This window comes from Silurus aristotelis, assembly GCF_946808225.1.
Source record: "Silurus aristotelis genome assembly, chromosome: 12".
Lineage (NCBI taxonomy): Eukaryota > Metazoa > Chordata > Actinopteri > Siluriformes > Siluridae > Silurus > Silurus aristotelis.
Genome location: NC_139585.1, coordinates 21,905,893 through 21,930,041, shown reverse-complemented (window position 1 = coordinate 21,930,041; position 24,149 = coordinate 21,905,893). Strand labels below are relative to the sequence as shown.

The 24,149-nt window shown below is 41.3% G+C and overlaps 1 protein-coding gene across 1 annotated transcript in view; it reads left to right on the top strand.

Moving 5' to 3' along the window:
* pcdh15b (protocadherin-related 15b) overlaps window positions 1–24,149 on the top strand; it is a 226,217-nt gene that overhangs the window by 16,012 nt on the left and 186,056 nt on the right. The window contains exon 2 of the mRNA XM_083556764.1: window positions 16,430–16,547. Coding sequence (XP_083412890.1) covers window positions 16,457–16,547 — 91 coding nt within the window. The 5' untranslated portion in view covers window positions 16,430–16,456. The remainder of the gene's footprint in view (window positions 1–16,429; window positions 16,548–24,149) is intronic.

The following is a 24,149-nucleotide window of genomic DNA, read 5'->3' as shown; positions in this document are numbered from 1 at the left end:
CCGTAAGTGCTGTAACATGGCTAACACTACACTTTGATCCCAGCTTCCAACATCGCTAGGACATGCGAAGAAAGAATTTCACTGTGCTGTTATGTTCATGTGACAAGTATAAAGCACCCTTCTTCTTTCCTTTGAGAGACAGTTCTCGGTTAAATATAGAAACCTTTCATCGCTGCTGTTCAGTGACATTTTTTGGGAGGCGAATAAGCTTGAGACGATTGAAAAAGAACGGAATTGCTAACAGTTGTCCATGCGGCGGAAACAGATGCGAACAAAGTCGTGAATGTCTTTGTTTTAGAAATCGAATGTGATGTTAGGAAAATGAAACAGTGTGTATTTACTGTAAAGTACATGAATTCAATAAGTTTAGTCGCTGCTGTTTACTACTGATGTATTAATTATTCACATTATTCACACATGCGTGAATAACAGAATTCTATTTACAATTTATATTGTGCATAATTACTGCTAATAATGATACATTTGTTTGCAATCCCAAATTTGGTTTTGTGAACTTTCCTTAGTTACCAAATTAAATAATTCAAAAATGTTAACAATTGTAGCTACAGCCTGTTTGCAATTGTCGTCCAGTCTTTTTCTGTTGTAATGACATAGCATGTGCACACACCCATGTGAATTATATGTGGACACACACCCTTCCCTTTCTCCTCTTAAAGCCCCAGGTAATACTATCATCAATCAGCAACAGTTAGGGGGCATGATAGTATGATGGAATTCCTTCCTTCCTTCTTTCTTTCTTTCTTTCTTTCTTTCTTTCTTTCTTTCTTTCTTTCTTTCTTTCTTTCTTTCTTTCTTTCTTTCTTTCTTTTTCTTTCTTTTCTTTTCTTTTTTTTTTTTTTTTTTTTTTTACATACAATCTCACAAGCCTATAGGCAAAGTAAGAACAAAATCATACTCCCTAATAAATTGTGCAGAAAATAAAAATAAGTCATTTAGTGTGACTTCAAATGTAACTATTACATTTTGAACTACACAAACTGGCTGCACAACACTCCATTGCTCCCGGTGTAATAGTTTAACTATCAAATTATTTATCAAGCAAGCAGGCAGGCACTCTTTTAAAAGAATGAAACTGGCACACACACAAAAAAATCATCACAATGGCAGTTGAGAAGCATGCTGGTGAGAATTAAATAATTTATTTTACATGCACTGACTAAACAAGAAAACTGCGGCTAATAGCCGAAGCATTGGACACTCATTTTGCCGAATTTTTGTCGAGGGCAGAAACTCTATGGTGTTTAATAAGATAAATAGCCAGCCATATGCAATTACACTACTTTTTTACCTAGTTTTCAACCTAATTTCCAACCAAACACCACACAGGTCTGGGTAGGACACTGGCGCTGGTACTTGCGAGTGAGCTAGCAAATAAATTGAGAAAGAAAAGTGTGAAAGTGCTATGTATATTCTATATCATTATATACATGACAATGCATTAGAAAAATCCCCCTGACAGTACCCCCAATCATATTAATTTGCTCGTTTCCACTTCTTTTGCGGGATGAATGCAATGGCGCTGATCCAGCCGTGCTGGTATCTTAATTCCTGTACGACTCTCTACAGCTGTCGTTCCAAAACGAGACCTGAACAGGATTAATCCCAGTGAGTCATTGAGACATTTTTAACTCGTGCCTGTCTATCAAACCAAGGATAAATGAAATCCTGCTTCACCGAGACTCCACACCTCTTGAATCTCTGATCCTGTCGTAAAAAAAAAAAAAAAAAAAAAAAAAAAAACTAATAAAGGGGATTTCAAGCAGCTGGCACCCTTGAGTGAGAAATAAAGAGGAGTGTGTGTGTGTGTGTGTGTGTGTGTGTGTGTGTGTGTGTGTGTGTGTGTGTGTGCTCTCAGAATGCAATGCCCGTTGATTCTGCAATAGGTTAATAGTCTTACAGAGTAATCATTCAATGCTACCCGCAGCTCCATTGCGCTCCGTTCCTTGTCGGCCTCATTATTCTCCAACTGTTGTGTTCTATCCACTTCATGGCAGGAGGTAATGATGCGCTGCTCCAGAAGCATCCAGACGCGTAGAGTAATGGATTAGGTGTGTTGACGGCATCGTTGTCAGATGCACTGTTTGCTCACTTGAGAGCCAAAAACCGACTGATTTCAGCCCCAACGTTCGCCAACCTCCACAATAATAGAGGTCTCGCTCTCCTGAGTGACTCGAAATAGGCGGAAACAAGTCCACCCCTGATGACATGGTGCGATATGGTATTTTCTTATCATGTTTTGTTTGCAGGTGCAATTTTGACAATTTAGTGCCTTATCAGTCCCTTGCCTGTGGTTGGTCTGTTTGCTGAAATCTTTGGATTTTCGTATTTTTTCCATGATTCTAATATTTGATGGCATTTAGTTGTGTACTAAAAGGACAAAGACTTGTATTGGAATGCACAAACCACTTATAGAAATTGTTGACCTTGGATGCACATGCAAGCCGGTAAATATTCCTGGGTTTCTGTTTGATTTAAAGTTAAAATGGAAGGTCTAGGTAAATAGCATAATAGTGGACAGGAACTTTACCTGTCTGGACTATGAACGTGTGCATACAGGATCCTTGTGCATACATGATACTCGTCGGCAGAACATGCATTCAGTATATGAGGACGCTTGTTCTTTTTAAAGAGCCCATTCCATATATGGGCCACACTTCCGTTTTATTTAACTCTTCTGTATGGATTTGTCTATTCAGCCACAAGAGCATTAGTACGATCATTCACTGATGTCACAGCGAGGAGGTCTGGGGTTCAATCAGTGTTTCATGTCATTCCTGGTGTTCGTCAGGGTCGAAGTCAGGGCTCTGTGCAACAGACAGTGGCAACAGCTTGATAGAAAAAATATGGTTGTAATAATGAGGTGTTCCCAAACCTTTGGTCATATGATGTAGCTTTTGTGTTAATTTCATGTGATTTGCTCCTAAGGCATGGCAAGTAACAAAACCTTGTAATATCTTTTGAGTGGAAAATATATAAAAATGGGAAAAGAATTCAATTAGATTTGCCTGCTCAAAAAACCTTGTAGTTGTGATGAGCAATTACTATTTAGAATGATTAGTTGGAGTGGAAAGGAAGCAACAGCAACCAACAATGGGTTTACAATGTTGATTACTGGCGGGTTGACAAAAATCTCACATCCAAAATGGTCGGATGAGAATACTGATTGCAATTTGACCAGCTGCAACTAATTTAGTGCCACCAAATCCAAGGTTCTGAAAGAAAAAGAACGGTATATTGATTTGTAAAAGTATGAAGTGTATCGGGTCTATATGTATAAAAAAATATATATAAAAAATAAAATGAAATAGAGGATGCGTTGCAGAATTCACAAATTAGATTTTTTCTATTTTGTTTTATAATCGTATTTTTTGCAGTTAACAAAATCTTGTAATATATTTTGAGAGAAAATATATAAAAATGGGGTAAGAATCGAGATCCCTTGTAGTTGTGGTGAGCAATCACTATTTAGGGTTACATGTGCAACAAAAGGCATTTCTTCCCCTTCTATTTTTTTTTGGAAAATATCTTGCATGTAGCATTCTAAAAGCCATATTTTATGCTGCACCTGTGCTGAAAAAATATAGGCACCATTACAGCAGAGAAAGAGACAGAAGGCTGTTTGTTCTGTGTACTTTTCACCCAAGGTTTATATATATATATATATATATATATATATATATATATATATATATATATATATATATATATATAAATGGTATATTCACTGACCAGGCATAACATTATTAGCCAGCAAGTGATTTTTTTCCTCAAAGTCCATTAGTTAAAGCAGGAAAATGAGCAAGTGTAAGAATTTGAACGAGTTTGACAAGGGCCAAATTGTGATGTCTAGTTGACTGGGTCAGAGCATCTACAAAACTGCAGCTCTTGTGGGCTATTCCCGATCTGCAGTGGTCAGTATATATCAAAAGTGGTCATGGGCAGCCATGGCTCAATGATGCACGTGGGGAGCGAAGGCTGGTTACAACCGAACAGACGAGCTCCTGTAGCTCAAATTCCTGAATGTTGTGTTCTATTACAATTGAATTGCTATTACCATTTATGTTCACTAGGTGGTATATGCATGTTAATAGAAGTAAAGTGGTGTTGTAGAAAAAGTCGGTAGTGCTAATGTGAGTTAGGTAAAAGAAGCATGGAGATGTCAAGCTACAGCTTGTGTCCTGCCTGCTTATTTATCTAATCCTCCTTCAACATAACAAGTGGCGACGAGGATATAAGGATGGCCCTGCTCTCTCTACAACACCAGTAACGTTCCTGGAATGTCCAGGTAAACCAAACTTTCATTTGATGCATGGAAAAAGTTATTTCAGAACTACTTGCTTGCGGTGGGGAAGAGTTTTCCACCGAGAGGAAAAGAGCTCTACTGATACACTGTTTGGGAACGGAAGGACAACGGATTTATAATACCTTGCCTCTTACTGCCGATACATTCAATGGATCTTTACAAGCACTAAAACAGTTCTTTTCTCCCAAGCTGAATGTGGTCTCAGAGAGATACCACTTCAGACAAAGTGCTTAGGCCACAGGTGAGTCCACTGATCATTACGTTGCTGCGCTCCGTGAACTAGTAAAAACATGCGCTTTTGGAAATATTGAGCATTAAAAGATCCGTGATCAGATTGTGGAAAAAAACTTGCATGCCCCGAATCTGCGAAAGACTGTTACTACAGCCCGATTTAACCCTTGAAAAGACATTAGCTATTGCAAGACAAATTGAAGCAGCAGTAGCAGACGCCAAGGTCATAGCTGAAGGGGAATCGAAGCAAGTAGCAGCGATACAAAAGCAAGAAAAGGCGCGAATGCACAAAAATACAAGAGTAAAATCGAAGGAGGACAATCATGTGAAAGGACAGCAGATGTGTTACCGCTGTGGTTCTGCTAACCACCTTGCAAATGATCAGTGCTGCCCCGCAGAAGACTGTAAATGTAGAACTTGTGGAAAAGTCGGACATTTCTCAAGGGTGTGTAAATCATCATCAAAATCAGTTAATGAAGTATGCTTACCTGAATTGACAGTTCTTAGTATGAATGACCGCCATACAGGTGATGGAGCCCTAATGGGTACTTTTACCATAGCTACATCCGTACTCCCTACAGAGACCTGCACCATTAAGATGATGGTAAATACAGGGTCTGGTGTATCGATCTTACCACAACACATCTTTAGAGAATACTTCAGATCATGTGCCCTGTCTCCACCAAAAGTGCAGCTTCTGACTTACTTAAAAGAGAAAATACCTATGTGTGGTTACTGTTACAGGATGTAATGGATCATGCGATCGACAGTCGATTGCTCATGCCTTGTTGTTGGCTTGGGGCTAGTTTGGCTGTCTGTTGTATATAAAAGTTGCTGAGTTACACTCTCGTGTCTGCCTTTTATGTATGCTTATACTGCTGCATAAACATGGTGTCAGAAGATGCCTAGCGCGTTTTCTTAAGTTGACGCTGTGTTTGCTAATTCCGACCTAAGAAGTTTAGCGATTATGGACGCTGATAATGCTGCGGTCGCGCTTCGCCCGCCGAGCGGCGTATCGGCTAATATACCTCCACCATTACCGATGAACATGAACGGAGACTGGAGCGCTAACTGGGACTTATTCAGAGCCGAGTTCGAGGATTATGCGCTGGTCACTGGCCTGGCTGAAAAGACCAGGGAAGTACAAGCTGCTACATTGAGAAGTGTGATGGGATCTGAATGCAGACATGTTTACCGGCACAATCTGAATCAAAGAGACATTAAAACCATCCTAGATGCATTGGAAGCATACTTCAAACCTGCCAGAAATGTCATTTATGAGAGGTATGTGTTCGGCTGTTGTAAACAGGAGGAAGGGGAATCCATAGAAAATTTGGTGACCAGATTGAGAGAAAAAGCAACGATTTGTGATTATGGTGGATTAAAGGATGAAATGATTCGTGACAAAATTGTACTAGGCATTATAAATGAAGGAACCAGACGCAGGTTGTTAAGTGAAAAAAATGTAACGCTGCTCACAGCCATTGAGATGTGTCGCACAGCTGAACAGACCGCTATGCATATGAGAGCGATGGATGCAGCATGCATGCCTACTGTAGCCGAAACGGTTCACACTGTTGCTAGAAAACCATTCAGGCCTAATCAGCGGATGCAGAGTAATTCGCCAAGACTCTTGGACACAAGCAAGACATGCCGATACTGTGGAAATGTGCATTCAAGAGGCCGGGATTACTAGCCAGCATATGGCAAAACATGTAGACTTTGTGGAACTGACAATCACTTTGCTAAAAGTGTGCCTTAAGAGTAAAAGCAGATCTACGGAGGGGAAGCTTCACTGCATTGAACATTCTAAGGAGCCGGTTGGGGACAGTGATGATGATATTTACGTAGTTGAGTCCATTAGCACGGTGCACATGAATGGAAAGAAATGGTTTGTTTCTCTGCAATTACATGGCAAGTCACTGCGTTGTCAGTTATATTCAGGAGCAACATGCAATGTGATGAGCTACAAGGACAAAGTAAAGGTGGCTCCACACACACCACTCCGCCCTAGTAGCGCCAAACTACGGCTGTACTCAGGCGAGTCGCTGGACTCCATGGGCGTTTTTGATACAGAATGTGTGGTCAAAGGAGAGAAATATCAGCTGTCTTTTAAGATAGTAGAATCAAGTCAAAATCCACTTCTCTCAGGCTCAACTTGTAAACAGCTAGGCCTGATGCAGATCACAATACCAGATGACGTGCTCAAAATTGGATATGAACGGTCTGAGCATCTGACTAAGGAACAGTTAATTGATAAATACAGTGATGTGTTCAACTTGCCTGTGGAATCACTGCCTGGTGAGGTCCATTTTGAGCTGGATCCCAGTGTTACACCGATACAGTGTGCCCCACGAAATGTTCCAATTGCTGTTAAAGCAACAGTCAAAGCCCAACTGGACGCATATCAGGCTGAGGGTCATATTACAGATGTTACAGAGCCAACAGATTGGATCAGCAACATGGTGATAGTAAAACAACCAGATAAGCTGAGAATTTGCTTAGACCCAAAGTTTCTGAACAAAGCTCTAAAACGCTCTCATTATATCTCATTATGGAGGATGTTTTATACAAATTGCCTAAAGCAAGTATCTTTACGTTGGTTGATGCCAAACATGCATTCTTACAGTGCAAGCTCGACCAAGAAAGCAGCTTCATGACCACATTCTGGACCCCATGGGGCAGGAAAAGGTGGCTAAAGCTACCATTTGGTGTCTCAGTGGCACCTGAGGTCTATCAACGGAAACAGCATGAACTCTTAGCAGGTCTAAAGGGCATTGAGCCCATCGCAGATGATATTCTTGTTGTTGGTTGCGGTGACAAATGATCATGATCACAAGCTGCAGGCCCTGTTGGAGCGTTGCAGGGAGGTCAAGCTACGACTTAGCTTAAAAAAGTTGCAATTTAACGTAAACAAGGTGAAGTTCCATGGTCATATTCTTTCATCCATAGGCTTGAAGCCTGACCCAGAAAAGGTGAGGGCTATCATGGACATGCCCAACCCTACAGATGCTAAATGTGTACAGCGTCTCATCGGCTTTGCTAATTATTTAGCCAAATTCATGCCCCACTTGTCTACTGTTTGCGAGCCACTGCGGCGTTTGCTCGACAAAGACACGCCCATGGCACTGGCTACCCAAGCATGAAGATTCAGTCTGCAAGCTAAAAGCCATGGCCACATCGATGCCTGTGCTACGCTATTATGATGTTGCCAAGCCTGTCACAGTACAAAGTGATTCCAGCCAAAGCGGTCTTGGGTGCTGCCTTATGCAAGAAGGACAGCCTGTCGCCTTTGCTTCAAGAGCACCGACTCCCACCGAAAAAAATTACGCACAAACCGAAAAAGAGTGTCTCAGTATTGTCTTCGCTTGTCAAAGGTTTCACCATTACCTGTACGGACGAGAGTTGGTCACAGCAGAGACAGACCACAAACCCTTGATCACTATATTCAGCAAACCACTTCTCAGCGCACCCAAGCGGCTTTAAAGCATGCTCATGACACTTCAAAACTACAGTCTCAAAGTTGTCTACAAGCCAGGGCCTAAAATGTTCATTGGTGACATGTTGAGCAGAGCAGCTGCTGACTGTACAGGCAAGGGAGCCATTTACCAGAGGCATGCCATATGTCATTTGCAAAAAGGGCAGGAAAAGGTACAACTCATCAACCAAGCAGAATACTTGAATGTGACGGACCAGCGGTTGAGGACAATCATGGAGCATACTGAAAGGGATGAAGCGTTACAGGCCCTCAAAACCATTGTCCTGGCAGGCTGGCCTGATGAGAAAGAAAGGACAACACACATCATCAGCCGTCAAGATTGCAAAAAACCTTCTGCGCAAAGCCATGCACGACAGAACTGAAAAACGTCTCTTCCAGTAACAAACAAGCTTCTGGAGCAATCTGTGGTCACTGGGGTTGTTGAGAGGCTTCAACACCGAAAGCAGGAGGCAAAATCCTATTATGACAGGTCAGCTTGTGATCTGCCAGAACTGAACATTGGTGAGAAGATACGTATGAAGCCCCTCCACAGAAAAACCCTGCACTCTGGAAGGTTGGCACCTGCCTTCAGAAAGTAGCACCATGATCTTATCTTGTTAATGTGGATGGATCCATATATAGACGAAACAAAGTGCACTTGAGGGTGGCAGAGTCAACCGCCACACAAGCATTGGACACAAGTGAACCCGAGATGCCTCTTATGCCGGAGAGTAGCATTGCAGGAGCCCTTGCTGACTCATCTCTTGTGAAGCCCTTGCCACAGGCTTCACCTGACCTTGTCAAACTCTCACCATCAGATGGACACACGTATACTAGGGCTGGCCGATTGCCCAAGCCACCTAAAAGGCTGGATATTTAATATGTTATAAATGTTATTGTGGCAGTTTACTTAAAGCAAAGTAGGGCAGTCAGTAAAAAAAAAATATCTGCCCAAAGTCATAAAGTATTTTGTTCCTATTTAGTTTAAAAAAGGGGATTCCCTTTGTTCATATTTGTAAAGGGGGATGTTACAGGATGTAATGGATCATGCAATCGACGGTCGATTGCTCATGCCTTGTTGTTGGTTTGGGGCTAGTTTGGCTGTCTGTTGTATATAAAAGTTGCTGAGTTACACTCTCGTGTCTGCCTTTTATGTATGCTTATACTGCTGCATAAACAGTTACCTGACACTGAATGTGACATACTGTGGGAAGACTGTCACTGGTGAGTTTTACATTGTGAAATCAGGAACTCTTGTTATTGGACGTGACTTATGTCAAGCATTGGACATTGAGATTAATAGGGGTTGCTTGATTGAACCTGCTAAACAGTGCAATCTCCAAAGATGAGTTTTAGTCTGCATGTAACAACTGCCTGGTGTTCGCTAAATTGCACACCTATCACCAGTGTTGGGCAGTAACCGGTTACTTTTAAAAATGAAGTAACTTCGTTACCATTACCGTATGGTGCGTTACCCATTACTTTTTTTAATGAATTAATTTCGTCTGAAGTGTAGACTACAGCCTAACTTGCTTACAGCAGCGTTGCATTGTAGGATTGGTGGATGAACCACTGTAAACAGGAAGAAGACGCATTGTAGGATTGGTGGATTACCCTCTGTAAACACAAAGAAGACGTGCTGTGGGCGTGTCTCCATTTATTCAGGTCTGTGCGGCAGTAATGGTGAGTCGAGGCGAGAGCAAGACGAGTTTCTCAAAGTGGAAATATGCTCATTATTTCACTTTAGTTGAGTATAAAGACAAAAAGTTTTAAATCAAATGTAAGGTGTGTCTTTCTGGTTCGAAGCTCGTATCTACTGCTATAAACAGCAACTCCAATCTGTTGAAGCTCCTTCAGAAACTCCATGCTAGGGGCCAGAAGCTAGAAGCTAACCCGGTGTTCTGTTCTACATTGTTGATAGTTTTCATACTTCAGCTGTGAAAGGAACATTTTTAAGAGCTCAACACAACAGCAGAAGCCACTTTAGTTTTTGATTGTGAATATATACTTCAGCTTGTTTTGTTATTTATTTCAGAAATCCTTGTGATATATTCAGTTTGTGCTGGTCTGACTTTAATAAAATAGTGTTTAAAAATTACTTTGTGTTTAAGTTAGTTTTGTGTTTGTAGACCATAACACATAAAAGGGCATTAATGGGAACATTAAAGAACGTTCTTTTAAAAACTACCTAAAAAGTTACTTTTAACAGTAACGCATTACTTTTTGGTGTAACTAATCAACAAAGTAACGGAGTTACTTTTTGAATGAAGTAACGAGTAACTGTAAATAGTTACTATTTTTTAGTAACGAGCATAACACTGCCTATCACCAATCACGCTGGCCAAAACACAAAAGGGATGTTAATCCAGACTTACAGTCGTACTTCCCTATTCGACATGAGCTTTCTGTCATGGATGGATTCTTCATCAGGGGAATGTACCGTCTCTTGGTACCGGAGTCATTACAAAAGAGACTCTTAGACCTGGCTCACGAATCACATCAAGGGATAGTCTGTACGAAGCAGAGACTTAGACAACTGTACTGGTGGCCTAAGATGGACAGTCAGACTGAAGCTTTGATTCAAAACTTCCATACGTGCAGACAAAATGACAAGTCTGCTGTTACACATGATGCTCCTCTCAATCCTGTTGAATTCCCTTCTGCTGCATGGGAAAAGGTCTCCATTGACATTGTCGGACCATCAGATTGGAAGTACGCAGTAACACTTGTGGATTACTTCAGCAAATGGCCGGAAGTTGCTTTTGTGTCCAGTGTTGACACATCTACTGTTAAGCGGTTCTTGACTACTGTTTTTCCTGAGAAGGAAATCCAAAGGAGTTGGTCTCAGACAATGGACCTCAGTTTATCTCTACGGAGTTTTCTGAGTTTCTGAGAGAAAGAGACATATGCCATTTTAGAACTGCTGTTTATTATCCTTGTGCAAATGGAGAAGTCGAGAGGTTTAATCGAGTTTTTAAAGGCTGTTTACAAAATGCTTCAATTCAAGGCGAACCTTGAAAGACATTAACTCAAACATTCTTGATGAAATATAGAAGTATTCCTCACAGCACCACAGGTGTTACACCATCTGAGTTACTTCATGGCCGCTGTATGAGGACCAAGTTACAAGTGATGGACCTTCCCGTAAAAGAAACAGACAGAAACAAGTTGCGACAACGTGTAAAAAGCAAAGAAGACAAGGTTAAACAGTACACAGATACCAAAAGAAATGCAAAGTCTTCACGATTTTAACCTGGTGATTTGGTTCGTGTTAAGAAGCCTTGGATGGTAAAGAAAGGGGATCAGAAGTTTACAAAACGAAAAGCAGTCATACAGAAGAAAAGTGACGACACCTACTTGCTTAATGATGGTAAAGTGTGGAATGCTTCATGGCTTGCCGAAATGCCAGAATTGAGTGGAAGTGTTACTCCAAATGAGACACAACTTGAGACAACACCAATTCAGTCAAATAAATCAGTTAGAGTTAGACAGAAACCTGCCTGGACCAAAGACTGTTTTACATATGTAAGGAATGTGTTATGTTAGGGAACATGCTGTAATGAGTAGTTATTATTATGAGTAATTTTCTTGATAATATTGAGTTAATAATACCTGCTTGTTCCTGACTTATCTTTAATTCTGTTTTGCTATGCAAAAACAATTTCTTCTGAAAAAGGGGAAGATGTTGTGTTTTCTTACAATTGAATTGCTATTACCATTTATGTTCACTAGGTGGTATATGCATGTTAATAGATGTAAAGCGGTGTTGTAGAAAAAGACGGTAGTGCTTATGTGAGTTAAGTAAAAGAAGCATGATGTCAAGCTACAGCTCGTGTCCTGCCTGCTTATTTATCTAATCCTCCTTCAACATAACACTGAAGAAGTTAATGCTGTTAATGTTTGATGGGTCAGGATAGTTTTGACAGCAAAAGGGGGACTAACACAATATTAGGCAGGTGGTCAATATGTTGTGACTGTTCGGTGTGTATATGTATATATATATATATATATATGTATATATATATATATATATATATATATATATATATATATATATATATATATATATATATATATATATAAAATATAAATCTGGAAATATAGGCTTACAGTTTTTTAGAAGGTGTAAGATTTTCTTTCATTAAATACATCAGGCCCAAACCTGCACACAAAGTGATGGAGTGCCAAGTTTGGAGTGGAAGTACTCAAGAGTCCTGACTCAACCCCACTAAACACATTTGGGTTGAACTGAACCACCAAATTTTTGCTCATGGGGGTGAATGGGTAATTTTTCACTGCCATTATAAGAGTAGAAGCTATAAGAATAGAAGTAGAGCAATAAAGGAACCATTGGTTTTGGAATGGGATGTTTAAGACAGGTGCCTGCTTTCTTTTGGCCATACAGTGTAAGAGTGTAGGTAGCTTTCTTAAGCTGATTGAGCATTATGCCATTTTTATTCTTCCCACTTGAGAGCTACAAGCCTGTGCTTCATTGTTGCACATCAATGGCCTTAAGAGAACATCAGTTCTATCATTAGAGGATTGTACTTTAACATAGAGAACACAATCTGCTTTGAAATTGAGAAATTGGTGGTGAGCATGTACAGTAAATATTGGAATCATGATACTATCCTATTGTTTGTTGCCGTTGTGGTTACGACCGGCATTGTAGAACAACGTGAGCGGAATAGCATTGGATTGTTATTCAACTTGGTGTCTTATAAGGTGAACCCAGTCATCCAGCTAGGAATTACATGAAATATATGATTGCTATCTCAGTGCTGGAACACTTTTATATCCTTCCATTCCTTGTAGCCTGCTTTGTAGCAGTATAATTCTGGGCCTGTTTAACATGATATTGTAAAAGTATCCATTCGCAACCTTGAGAGTCTTTAATGGTTTTAAGACTTAAACAGATTTATGAGGCCATAGATGTGTTTTTGGTTGATAAAGCCTTTTGGAGAGAGCAGGAATGAAATTCAGTCATGGGCACACTACAAATATCTGTGTGAATTTTGGTCCCTTTGGAAAATCATGGTCACAGCATAATAAGGCAATGATTTACACTCATACATTTAATGAATCAGGTTTATAACACAGTAAATCACAACAACATGTTCCTCGAGGTGGTTGTTACAACTCTGTTTCTTTTTTCCCTGATGGTTTTGACACCCTTGAAAACCAAAGGTCATTGGGTAATGTCCCCCACCACCCCCGGCCCACACACAAACTTTTTTTAACTCATCTAAACATCCCAACCTTGTCAAAACACATTGTTCACAGAGTCTTACTCAGGAAGCACTGCTCTGACCCGAGACAAGGAGCACAACTTCAAAGCTATTTGCTCTGGGATGTTCTGTCTTAGACATGGCGAACGCTATCAGCCCTCCTGCTGGCTTCAAAGGGAAAAGGTTACATGTGCAACAAATGGCATTTTTTCCCCTTCTGTTTTTTTTTTCATTTTTTTATATTTAACTTTTTTTTTCATGTAAAATTAGAAAGCCAGATTCTATGTTGTACCTGGGCTATAAAACTAGAGGCGTCATTGTGGCAGTATACTTGATCCGTATACTTTTCACCCAAAGCTTTTTTTTTTTTTTTATTCATGAAGCAATATGAATAAAGAAAGGGACATTTTTTAATTCTTGCTCCCATTATATATATATATATATATATATATATATATATATATATATATATATATATATATATATATATATATATATATATATATACAGTGAGAAAAATAAGTATTTGAACACCCTGCTATTTTGCAAGTTCTCCTACTTAGAAATCATGGAGGGGTCTGAAATTGTCATCGTAGGTGCATGTCCACTGTGAGAGACATAATAAAAAAAAAATAATAATCCAGAAATCACAATGTATGATTTTTTAACTATTTATTTGTATGATACAGCTGCAAATAAGTATTTGAACACCTGAGAAAGTCAATGTTAATATTTGGTACAGGAGCCTTTGTTTGCAATTACAGAGGTCAAACATTTCCTGTAGTTTTTCACCAGGTTTGCACACACTGCAGGAGGGATTTTGGCCCACTCCTCCACACAGATCTTCTCTAGATCAGTCAGGTTTCTGGCCTGTCGCTGAGAAACACGGAGTTTGAGCTCCCTCCAAAGATTCTCTATTGGGTTTAGGTCTGGAGACTGGCTAGGCCATGCCAGAACCTTGATATGCTTCTTACAGAGCCACTCCTTGGTTATCCTGGCTGTGTGCTTCGGGTCATTGTCATGTTGGAAGACCCAGCCTCGACCCATCTTCAATGCTCTAACTGAGGGAAGGAGGTTGTTCCACAAAATCTCGCAATACATGGCCCCAGTCATCCTCTCCTTAATACAATGCAGTCGCCCTGTCCCATGTGCAGAAAAACACCGCCAAAGCATGATGCTACCACCCCATGCTTCACAGCAGGGATGGTGTTCTTGGGATGGTATCATCTGACCACATGACTTTCTCCCATGACTCCTCTGGATCATCCAAATAGTCATTGGCAAACTTAAGACGTGCCTGGACATGTGCTGGTTTAAGCAGGGGAACCTTCCGTGCCATGCATGATTTCAAACCATGACGTCTTAGTGTATTACCAACAGTAACCTTGGAAACGGTGGTCCCAGCTCTTTTCAGGTCATTGACCAGCTCCTAACGTGTAGTTCTGGGCTGATTTCTCACCTTCCTTAGGATCATTGAGAACCCACGAGGTGAGATCTTGCATGGAGCCCCAGTCCGAGGGAGATTGACAGTCATGTTTAGCTTCTTCCATTTTCTAATGATTGCTCCAACAGTGGACCTTTTTTTTACCAAGCTGCTTGGCAATTTCCCCATAGCCCTTTCCAGCCTTGTGGAGGTGTACAATTTTGTCTCTAGTGTCTTTGGACAGCTCTTTGGTCTTGGCCATGTTAGTAGTTGGATTCTTACTGATTGTATGGGGTGGACAGGTGTCTTTATGCAGCTAACGACCTCAAACAGGTGCATCTAATTTAGGATAATAAATGTAGTGGAGGTGGACATTTTAAAGGCAGACTAACAGGTCTTTGAGGGTCAGAATTCTAGCTGATAGACAGGTGTTCAAATACTTATTTGCAGCTGTATCATACAAATAAATAGTTTAAAAACCATATATTGTGATTTCTGGATTTTTTTATTTTTTTATTTTGTCTCTCACAGTGGACATGCACCTACGATGACAATTTCAAACCCCTCCATGATTTCTAAGTGGAAGAACTTGCAAAATAACAGGGTGTTCAAATACTTATTTTCCTCACTGTATATGTTTATATATATATATATATATATATATATATATATATATATATATATATAACAGGGCTGTCAATTGATTAAAGATTAATCACATGCTTGTCATGGGTTCACATTAGTCAGAATATTAGCAAGATAAAAAAATTAATATTTCCCTTTTCTATCATACTGGTTCCAATTATTTATGGGCTGTATCAGGTGAGGCAGAAAAAGAAAAGACAACTCTTTTCGGGAAGAAATTAAAAAACATCCCAGATTTATTTATTAAAAAATATATATACATATTTATTTTTATTATTATTTTTTATTTTTGCTAGACCCAAATATGTTTGAGATTTTTGTCTTGATTCTACAACATCATAATTTTAGTTCACTGCAGCAAAAATAAATGGTGGCACAGGAAGTCTCAGGACTCAGGAGTGTGTTTTGATAATTCTTGTTAATTTGTTGATTAATGAAAGACTAAAGGTTTGTGGCCACCTGACCACTACTGGAATTTAAGAGGTTTCAGCATGAAAGACATGGTTTGTAAACGTTGGTGTAGTACAACTTAAGTGTCCTGCACAATGCCCTGACATGAGGCCCACTTAAGAACTTTGTGATTAACGCTAATAATAAAAGTCTTCTTTCACATTAGCGATCAACCCATTGTGCTTTTGAGGCTGAATGAACAGCCACCAGCTAATGTCAAATGGAACACCAAACAGTGGAACAACTTTATATTAATGCTCATGTTTTTGGAATGGGATGTTCAGTGGTCCGGTATCCACATACCATCCACATATCCAGTGAGTAGACTGAGCTACATGGACAGGCCATTGATTTTACACATCTGGTTCCAGAATTTTTCAATGGAAATTTTTCTTTTCCAGTTAAGCCAGGATTGTGTTTATCATTCAGATAGCAATTAAAATACCTTATGACTTGTAATTCCCGATGAAGTAAACAAAACTAAGTTTTTTCCCTTTAAAACACAATGTCAAACACTCAAAACACTTAATTTACTTTGTACAGAACAAGCATCTTTATTGAATTAAATCATCTTTGTCATTCTTGCTACATAAAACTATTGTAAATGGTTCATGTGAAATACATAATTTATCCTTTCTTTTTGTTTGTAGGTGGACCAGCAGTAACGTTCAGGGAAGATGTGCCAGCAGTTGTGGCTCTTTCAATGGCTGAGGATCGGCATCGGTGTCCTCTTAGTCACAGCTTCCAGCTGGTCTCAGGACTCAGATGGTAAGTGCTGATCTGTAAAATATTCACTTAGCATTACAATCAGTTCCCTGTGACCACTGACGAATTTAGTCATTCAACAAACAAATTGAATTTGAAAAGTTTTTTTGCTATGTAGCAATGTTTAAACGTGATACACTTAACAGTAATGCGGCACATCTAAATGCTTTAAGTACAGCAAGCAATCTAGAATCCTGCTGCACTGAACATATCAGACCATCTTAACAAGAAATTAGCATACACAAACATCAAACTTTTTCTACTCAGCGGCATGGACTGCACTTAGAAATCTTGCAGAACAAAACCAATATAATACTCTCTTATAAAAACATTGTGCCATAAATGACCTCCTACAAACTAATTATTTAAACTGTGATAAAGCAATCTTGAGTCTACCATGTAGGTATAAAGATTAGAAAGAAAGCATGGAACAATACTGTCAGTGCTCTTGATAGTTGCACAATGGAATGTGGTGGGAGTTGGGTTTTCCTGCACTTTCTCATAAATGAAAGGCTCTTCTGGGTTTTTACTGGCTATAGGGCTGGTGTTGAAGGACCAGATGACTAATGAATTTGGTGCTTTTCACAATCTTCACAGGTGAAACTGTAAAGGTTCATGGAAATGTGGTCATTCTGTCATTCTGAAATCAACAATTTTGAATTTGCCAAATATAACTTTTCGTGCACATGACTACACCATTATTTTGAGGCATCATTGTCTTTGTAGCAGAATTTTACTTGCATAATTCAGGTGCCAGTGCCTGGTAACCCCTCTTCTCTTGTGGTACATAAGCAAAGCTGTCATCATAATTGAGTCCTAGTATTCCTCACATCATTTATTTTTTATTTTCAGTTCAATCAAAGTACTTAGAAGTAACTGCTTCTTGTTAAAATGTTCAATATAAACTTTCTTATTACATGACAAAATGTCATAGAATAGTGCTGTCAGCCTGCGGCGCGCACATTTCCGGTTCTTCCGCTTCCGCACCTCCCGCTTCCACTTCCGGGGTAGCGCGAACTTGCAACCGTCCCGGCCGCCATCTTTTCGCTGCATAAATGGACGAGGATTCTTTGCGTTCTTTGCCAGATCGTCTCGTCAGCTTCCTGATCCTTTTGAGACTTTCCTGCCCCCTCGTTTTGCTTCCCGTATCCTTTGGTTATGGTTTTGGATCTTCGTTTTTTTTTTTTCAGATTTGCTTTTGCCGCCGGTCACGGTTTGTTTTTGATTTTTCTTTTTTTTTTTTTTTTTTTTTTTACTCTTCCTGGTTCCCTCTCTCGGCCATGCCCCGTTCTGCGCAGTGGTCGTAAGTTTTCGGACACTTTGTTTTTGTGGTTTTTTTTTACGTGAACTACTCAGCTTGTGGTTGACTCTGGGTTTTGCCTGAATTAGTTTTTTGTGAATAAAGTCGTTGATTATATACCTTGCTGGCATCCTGCATTTGGGTCCAACTACCCGCACCCTGACAGTACGATCTGGCCAGACATGGACCCAGCGGACGACCTCCAGACTCAACTCTCCTCTCTGGTGCAGATCACCACCTCCCATCACCAACAAAAACAGGAACTGGCAAATGCAATTCGTGAATTGGCCCTTCAGCGCAACCAAGCCCCTGTTGCTCAGGCCTCCATTTCGCAAAACCCCACTGCTCATGCCCCTAAGTCAGCAACCCCAGCGCCTGTCCCGCCACCGACGCCTCGGTGTGAGGTTAATCTACCAACCCCTGAGCGATTTGCAGGACAACTGGGGGAGTGCAGGCCGTTCCTCTTGAACTGTGAAATAACGTTTCAGCTTCGTCCATCGTCTTTCCTGGATGAACTTACGCCACAGACTTTCGCACCGCCGCGGCAGAGTGTGGGTGGGATTCCACTGCTCTCTACGACGCTTTCATCTGGGAACTTAACTCTGAGATGGATGATGGAGTTCTATGCTGAGGGGGTGGTGCCTTAGACCCTGGCAGCCCGGTCCATCTCCCGACCCGCCTCGCTTCCATACTTTACCAACCCTGCCTCCACAGCCCATGGAGATTGGCCGACCCCACAAGAAGGAGAGGCGTCGCTCTCACAGACTCTGCCTGTATTGTGGTGAGCCAGGGCACATGGCCGCCACCTGTCCAGCAAAAGAGAGGGCTCGGCGTTGAAAATGGGACCAGCACCTGGCCAAGGACTCACAGCCCCCTCTAAACCGCTGCTGAAGGTTTGGATCGACGTCAGGGGCCACAGCCATGAATTAGCTGTGTTTGTTGACTCTGGGGTAGATGCTGAATTTTTGGAAAAGGAACTTGCTCGCCAACTAGGCATCGAAACCAAACTACTCCCTGCACCACTCCTGGTCCGTGCCTTCAATGGCTACGTCCTTAATCGGGTCACCCCTCGTACCAAGCCCCTCCTCGTCTCCACTGCTGAACAACATCGTCAATGGTTATTGTTCCTCATCATCCCATTACCGCGAGCACCTGCCATGTCCGGGTTCTTGTGGTTGCAGAGGCATAACCCTCGCTTGGACTGGACCAGTGGCTGGGTGTTGGAATGGGGAATCTCGTGTCAAGCCAGCTGTCTCCCCTCAACCCCTCGGATCCCTACTCATTCAAAATTGGAATCTCAAAATTTTTTGTGGAAAAGAAGGACAAGAGCCTCTGCCCTTGCATTGACTACCAGGGACTTAACTCCATCACCATTAAGAATTGGTACCCCTTGCCCTTGATGTCTTCGGCCTTTGAGCTCCTCCAGGGGGCCACCATCTTTACTAAGCTGGACCTTCGCAACGCTTACCACTTCGTACGCATCCGGGAGGGGGACGAATGGAAGACAGCCTTTAACACCCCAGAAGGCCACTATGAGTATTTGGTTAAGCCGTTTGGCCTCACTAATTTTCCAGCAGTCTTCCAGGCCCTGGTCAACGACATCGGTGCATGCTCAATCATTTTATCTACCTAGATGACATTTTAATCTACTCCCGCTTCCTGGATGAACACCACTGCCATGTACGCGCTGTGCTCACCCTTCTACTTCAGATTCAGTTGTATGTGAAGGCTGAGAAATGTGAGTTTCATGTGTTCAGCACGTCTTTTCTGGGATTCATTTTGTCTGCGGGAAATGTGCAAATGGATCCTGCCCGGATCCTCACCATGGAGGAGTGGCCCAAACCTGAGAACTGCGAACAACTGCAGAGCTTCCTCGGCTTTGTGAACTTCTACTGCAAGTTCATCCGGGGTTTTAGCACCATCGCTGCCCCCCTACACCGACTCACCTCCACTCATCAGCCACTCTTTTGGAACCCTGAGGCGGAACATGCATTTCTGGAATTTAAGACCGGGTTCACCTCGTGGGGGCCATCCTGTCTCAGAAAGGAGCGACTGACAACCGTCTCCATCCATATGCCTTTTTCTCGCACCTACTAAATCTCGCGGAACAGAACTACTCCATCGGGGACTGTGAGCTACTGGCAGTCAAGCTGGCACTTGAGGAATGGCGGCATTGGACATTGAACGCAAGGTGCACAGGGCTGCTTCGTGGCAACCCACCATGGATGGCTGTCCGGAGGGAAGACTCTATGTGCCGGACCAGCTCTAGACTTGTTTTTTTACCCGGGTACCGCTCGCACTTTGGCCCTCCTGCAGCAATGTTTTTGGTAGCCCACTATTAAGGAAGATGTTCGCCAGTTTGTGGCCTCCTGTCCTATTTGCGCCCTGCCCAAGAACCCTATAAACTCACCGTCGGGTCTCCTTTATCCACTTCCCATTCCTCATGGACCATGGTCTTATATAGCCTTAGATTTTGTTACTGGTCTACCCCCCTCAGCTGGCCAAATCACCATTCTCTCAGTAATAGATCTGTTTTCCAAGATGGCCCATTTTATACCTCTTCCAAAATTGCCCTCGGCCAAGGAAACTGCCCAGTTCCTGCTACAGCATGTTTTCCAGCTCCATGGTCTCCCAAGTAATATAGTCTCGGATTGGGGCCCACAGTTTACTGCCAATTTTTGGATTAAATTCTGCCACCTCCTGGATATTTTGTTTAGCTTGTCTTCCGAGTTTCACCCACAGACCAACGGGCAAGCAGAAACGCTAAACCAAGACCTCGAGATGGCTCTTCATATCCTTTACACCGATGACAATGCCTTGTGGGCTTCTAAATTGATATCGGCTGAATACGCACATAATACTCTGCCGTCCTCAGCCACCGGCCTCTCCCCCTTTCAGGCCGCTTATGGTTATCACCCTCCCATTTTTTCCTCCCAAGAAGTTGAGGCTGGTGCCTTGGTCATGCGCTGACGCCGTGCCTGGAAGAAGATTTCTTCATGTCTTTCCATTCCTATGCCTGCTGGGCCAACCGCAGGCGCTGACCAGCACCCGCTTACCGCCCTGGCCAGAGAGTCTGGCTTTCTACCAAGGACCTGCCCATGAAGGTAACATGCTACCCCCTCGCTTTATTGGTCTTTTTCCTATATCCAAGGTGCTCAACCCTGTGGCAGTCTGCCCCCACCTTCCCAGAGTTTTTCGTGTCCACCCCACCTTCCATGTTTCACACCTCAAACCCGTCCAAGCTTTCTCCCTGGTGAAGGCTGCTAAAAATTAGGTTTAAAGGCAACCAAAACAATGCACTGGATTACACCACTAGGAATTTGACTTGCCCAGTCGGCTACTTAATTAATTTGTCTATTAATGATTTATACATAGATTTAAACTTTAGCACTAAACAAATTTGTTTAACTATGAATTCTGGATTTCTACTCATCTAACAAAGAACATTATATGGAAAAAAAAGTTTGTGGGGACCTGTGTAGGTGAACATCTCATTAAATATTTAATCTCCGTTTGCTGCTTTGTGAGCTTCCACATTTCTTGGAAAAATGCTGCACTAGATGTACAGTGAGGAAAATAAGTATTTGAACACCCTGCTATTTTGCAAGTTCTCCCACTTAGAAATCATGGAGGGGTCTGAAATTGTCATCGTAGGTGCATGTCCACTGTGAGAGACATAATCTAAAAAAAAAAATCCAGAAATCACAATATATGATTTTTAAACTATTTATTTGTATGATACAGCTGCAAATAAGTATTTGAACACCTGTCTATCAGCTAGAATTCTGACCCTCAAAGACCTGTTAGTCTGCCTTTAAAATGTCCACCTCCACTACTTTTATTATCTTAAATTAGATGCACCTGTTTGAGGTCGTTAGCTGCATAAAGACATCTGTCCACCCCATGCAATCAGTAAGAATCCAACCACTAACATGGCCAAGACCAAAGTGCTGTCCAAAGACACTAGAGACAAAATTGTACACCTCCACAAGGCTGGAAAGGGCTATGGGGAAATTGCCAAGCAGCTTGGTGAAAAAAGGTCCACTGTTGGAGCAATCATTAGAAAATGGAAGAAGCTAAACATGACTGTCAATCTCCCTCGGACTGGGACTCCATGCAAGATCTCACCTCGTGGGGTCTCAGTGATCCTAAGGAAGGTGAGAAATCAGCCCAGAACTACATGGGAGGAGCTGGTCAATGACCTGAAAAGAGCTGGGACCACTGTTTCCATGGTTACTGTTGGTAATACACTAAGACGTCATGGTTTGAAATCATGCATGGCAGGAAAGGTTCCCCTGTTTAAACCAGCACATGTCCAGGCACGTCTTAAGTTTGCCAATGACCATTTGGATGATCCAGAGGAGTCATGGGAGAAAGTCATGTGGTCAGATGAGACCAAAATAGAACTTTTGGGTCATAATTCCACTAAACGTGTTTGAAAGAAGAAGAATGATGAGTACCATCCCAAGAACACCATTCCTACTGTGAAGCATGGGGGTGGTAGCATCATGCTTTAGGGGTGTTTTTCTGCACATGGGACAGGGCGACTGCACTGTATTAAGGAGAGAATGACCGGGGCCATGTATTGCGAGATTTTGGGGAACAACCTCCTTCCCTCAGTTAGAGCATTGAAGATGGGTCAAGGCTGGGTCTTCCAACATGACAATGACCCGAAGCACACAGCCAGGATAACCAAGGAGTGGCTCTGTAAGAAGCATATCAAGGTTCTGGCGTGGCCTAGCCAGTCTCCAGACCTAAACCCAATAGAAAATCTTTGGAGGGAGCTCAAACTCCGTGTTTCTCAGCGACAGGCCAGAAACCTGACTGATCTAGAGAAGATCTGTGTGGAGGAGTGGGCCAAAATCCCTCCTGCAGTGTGTGCAAACCTGGTGAAAAACTACAGGAAACGTTTGACCTCTGTAATTGCAAACAAAGGCTACTGTACCAAATAATAACATTAACTTTCTCAGGTGTTCAAATACTTATTTGCAGCTGTATCATACAAATAAATAGTTAAAAAATCATACATTGTGATTTCTGGATTTTTTTTTAGATTATGTCTCTCACAGTGGACATGCACCTACGATGACAATTTCAGACCCCTCCATTATTTCTAACTGGGAGAACTTGCAAAATAGCAGGGTGTTCAAATACTTATTTTCCTCACTGTATGTGTATAGGGTGTTGGTAATTTCAGGTACTGATGTAGAATGAGAAGGCCTGCATCCCAATTGATCCTGTAAGTGTTCAATAGGGTTGAGGTTAGAACTCTGTACTAGGCCACTCAAGATCTTCCACTCCAATCTATGTAAATGCATATCTTCATGGAGCTGGAGCTTTGTGTTGCGGGTGATTGTCATGGTGGAACAGGTTTGGGTCTCCTAGTTCAAGTGAAGGGAAAGTTTTATGCTACCGGATCCAAAAACATTCTATACAATTGTTACTTTGTGGTGACAGTTCAGGGAAAAAAAACTCATATCGGGAAAAGCCCTTTACATTTTCAAATAAATAAACAGACACATTTTTTCCTATGTCCTGTAATAACTATTGCCTGTCAAAAAAAAAGCTGATTTTATACACCTTTAATCTTGCATTGTGGCCATGCACCAGGTTGATTCAGTATTCAGTTCAGGTCTCCATCCTCGCCCTGTTTTTGTCGGGCTTATGGCAGATCAGGGAAAGCACCATTTTGCACTTCCCTTTTGTTGCATGTCTGCCCACTTCCCCACATTTTAATCTCCCAGGTACATAGACCCAAAGTTGTGTTTAAAAAGTAAAAAAGAAACTGTTCTTACTATAAATGAGCTTTTTAACTCACTGTTTTAATCTGGTGGTGTCCTTTTTACCCTGATATTTAATTTAAGTGTACAATTGATTAATGGATGCTTTTTATCCACAAAATGTCAAAACACTCTTTAAACAAGGCAAGTAAATGAAAAATCATTTGTTTATGATTTATTTTCATTAAGAAGTGGTCCACATTGGTACAGTGAACTTAACCCTATTGAACAGCTAATTGTACTTATATAGTGTTCTTGTTTCAATTTATTGAATGCACTATTGATAAGCAAATGGTAGTTTATTGGATAATATTACATACCATATTAAGTGAATTTGTTCTTTCAAAGTTTTGTTGTGGTAATACATCTCTTGGGTAGCATAATGCCTGTTTGAAGATAATCTAATATATAATCTAATAAGATCTTATAATGCTATATATTATATTATTTAGATGCACTTAATTAACAACCCCTTTGACTCTTGGATTAAAGCATTTCAGGTTCTCTTATAAACCAAGGAAACAG